This window comes from Protobothrops mucrosquamatus, unplaced genomic scaffold (assembly GCF_001527695.2).
Source record: "Protobothrops mucrosquamatus isolate PMUCROS unplaced genomic scaffold, P.Mucros_1.0 scaffold4408, whole genome shotgun sequence".
NCBI classification, from domain to species: Eukaryota; Metazoa; Chordata; class Lepidosauria; order Squamata; family Viperidae; genus Protobothrops; species Protobothrops mucrosquamatus.
In genome coordinates, this window is record NW_015390321.1 from 23172 (window position 1) to 26317 (window position 3146).

The 3146-nt window shown below is 48.4% G+C and overlaps 1 protein-coding gene across 1 annotated transcript in view; it reads right to left on the reverse strand.

Moving 5' to 3' along the window:
- MSI1 (musashi RNA binding protein 1) overlaps positions 1-3146 on the reverse strand; it is a 39822-nt gene that overhangs the window by 6932 nt on the left and 29744 nt on the right. Inside the window, exon 7 of the mRNA XM_015828337.1 lies at positions 1380-1436. Within this exon, the coding sequence (XP_015683823.1) occupies positions 1380-1436 (57 nt within the window). The remainder of the gene's footprint in view (positions 1-1379; positions 1437-3146) is intronic.

Consider the following 3146-nt stretch of genomic DNA (forward strand, 5'->3'; position numbering starts at 1 on the left):
GAGCCAAGGTTGCCTACCCCTGTCCTACACCATTCTGGACAAACAGTTAGCCAGTCTCTTCTTGAAAACCTCCAATGATGGATCACCCAAAGCTTTTGAAGGCAAGCCACTCCATTGATCGATTGTTCTCAGGTTTGATCTCTCTTTAACAAGCTTCCACCTACTACTTCTTGTCTTGCCCTCTGGTGCTTTGCAAAATTGGTTGACCCCCACCCCTCTTCTCTGTGACACCTCTCACGTACCGGAAGACAGTATCGTGTCACCCCTAGTCCTTCTCTTTGTTAGTCGGTGAGCTTAGATGATTCAGAAAGACAAAATTTTCCTTTTGAGTCCAGTTGCTAAGGAGAAAGTTCACTGCTTCTTGGCCTCTCCCTTCCAGATGTTTGGGATGGATCTCACACAGGCGCTTTTGAAAAGAACAAACTCCTCCAAAGGGGCGTTTGAAATACGTGCCTGTGGACGAGGGGCGTGCAACTGTCTCAAGCGGGGAGCTTTGTGTAACCTCCAAAATATTGTCGGAGTGCAAAATGAGCACTTTTGAGCACGCTGGAAAAGTTGGAGGGTTCAGAACGCACCGGAGAACGCACCGGGCAGGGCTATTCCAATATTCGAAGCAGAGCGTTTTGCGCCCAAAGCAGAAAACTTCGTGAAGTTTCGCGTTCAACATCGTTTCAGGGAAAAAAACCAACGTTTTGCACAATCCTCTGAAGGAGAAGCTGGTACTTCCCAGGTATTTTGAGGCTGCAATGCCCAGAATCCCTCATCATATCTGACTAACAAAGTTGAGTTGTGCCTTTTCGTCAAAATGTTAGAAAAGATGCTGTCAGCCTCCTGATTTTTTTGCCCTCAAAGACTAATCTGGCTCTCCTCTTACAACAGCCACATCTGGAGAGCCAACATCCTTTCCTGGTCCTTTTGTTTGCCGTGGCTTCCAGGATACGGCTCTCTTCAGCGGCTCTCACCTGCAGAACCAGGTGCTCGGCCGTGGAAGGATGACCCAACAGGCAACACAGTTACTCAACGGCTCAATCAGGGGTTTCAACAGAGGGGAAAGAGCAGAAAACAGTGGATGATTATGTAATGGAGGGACTTGGGTTTCTCCTTTTATGTAAGGGTGTGAGAATGCTTCCCCCGCCCCAAATCAGGGAGCCACTGTGGAGTGGGGAACAAATGTCCCAGCATGCATCCGTTCCTCTCCGTCAGCAGCTTCTCGGCTCCCCAAACCCCCCATCCTGAGGATAAAGGCAGAGAACCTAGACCGGCACAAGCCTGCCTGCCTACCAGCAACTCCTGGCCCCCAAAGCTGCAAGGCAGAGAAAGCACGACCCCCCCCACCCTTCTCTTCCAGCTGTTGCACGGAGAAAACCGGTGGGACTGACCTGTGAGCTCAGGGAGAACAGGGGCACTCGGGAGGGGGGTCCGCTCTACCCGGAATTCTAAAAAGGAAAGGAAAGGCAAGACAACTTAGGATGCTCCATCAGGTCCCCCCTGACACAGAAGGAAGGGTGGAGGAGGAAGAGGAAGAGGAAGGAGCGCAAAGGCAAGCACAGGAAATGGAAATCCTCAGAGGGACTGCCTGAAAACTGCGGGAGGAGGAACGCCCACCGGCAGCTTGCAAGGGGGCATTGCTCAGGGCTGTGGAGTCGGAGTCGAGGAGTCGGAGGAAATTTTGGGTACCTGGAGTTGGAGTCGGAGTCGGCAAACAATGCACCGACTCCGACTCCTACTAAATTTAGATTGGAATTTTAAAAAAAAGCAAGTTTAAATGTCCCAATTCACAAAAAGTTATAATTAATGACTTCTCTACTGTAAGAATAAAGACCAATGCATGCAGTGCCTCACGTAACCGCAAAACGAACACGTTACGTGACCGTGAAGAAGCATGCTTTTCATGTGCTTCACTATATGGCCCGCAACGCACAATTAGGAGCGGCAATACTTATACTTTCCATAGTGTTGTGTTCTGCTGTTACAGGGAACGCAGCGCCCATGGGTAACCTAGCCTCTCACTGATAAGGGATTAAGTAAATATCTTTTTTGCAGGACTAGAGACACTTGTATAAGTGAAGGGAATGGAGGGTCAATAGTTCAAGACTGAAGCTGTAAACCATTGGAAAAACTGCTGTCATTCAGCTAAGGCTATAAAAACTTGTAAACTCCGATTGTTAGCTTATTAATACAGAGGAGTCGGAGTCGGGGAGTTGGAGTCGGAAGTACAAAAAACTGAGGAGTCGGAGTCGGAACATTTATCTACCGACTCCACAGCCCTGGCATTGCTAGAAGTGTCCAGTGCTGCCGTCAGCTTTCAGGGTTCTTTGTGAAAACTCCCCGTCTGCTAATGTGCTCATGCACCAGACTGAATTTTAAGGCTGGAGAGGACGGGATACGGATGTCACTCAAAGAGGAAGTAATAGGCAAGCCAGAGCATTGCTCTCTCCGCTGGCTTTCGTGCCTCTCTTTGTTCAGAAATGCACCCCAAAATGCAAGACACTGACCTTTGAAAGCATGCACACTTTAGAGAAAATTGTGGGCTGAAGGGTGCACGTGAAGTGCTTCACCCTCTGCAATTTATTCAGAGGGTTTGGCTCCTCCTGCCGGATTTCCTCTCATGCCTCTGGCACTTTAAGCTTGGTAAAAAATACTCCTGTTTTGGAAAGGCAGTCACTCTGGGAAAAGATGCTTCTTAGCTGGGGGGTATAAGCAGCTGCAGAAGCAGAGACTCCAAAAGAGGGGCGTTTCCAATTGTCTGAAGGTGACAATTAGGTAAAGGAAGGCCACCATCCAATTGCTTTGGTAAATCATGCAGAAAAGTTGAATTAGATCAGTGTTTCTCAATCTTAGCTACTTAATGATGTGGGTGGACTTCAACTCCCAGAATTCCCCAGCCAGCGTGGCTGGCTGGGGAATTCTGGGAATTGAAATCCACAGGTCTTAAAAATCCATTAGCGTGCTGGCTCAGGAATTCTGGAAGTTGGGAGTGTCTGAATCTTAAAAGTGGCTGAGGTTGAGAAAGACTGAACTAGATGACCTCCGAGAGCCCCTGTAACTCTAGGACTCTGAGAATTTAACCAGAACCTGACAAAAGAAAAATACAATTCCTTTCCTATTTCACCTCCGCTTTAGGGGAGGCATTTCACATCCACCCA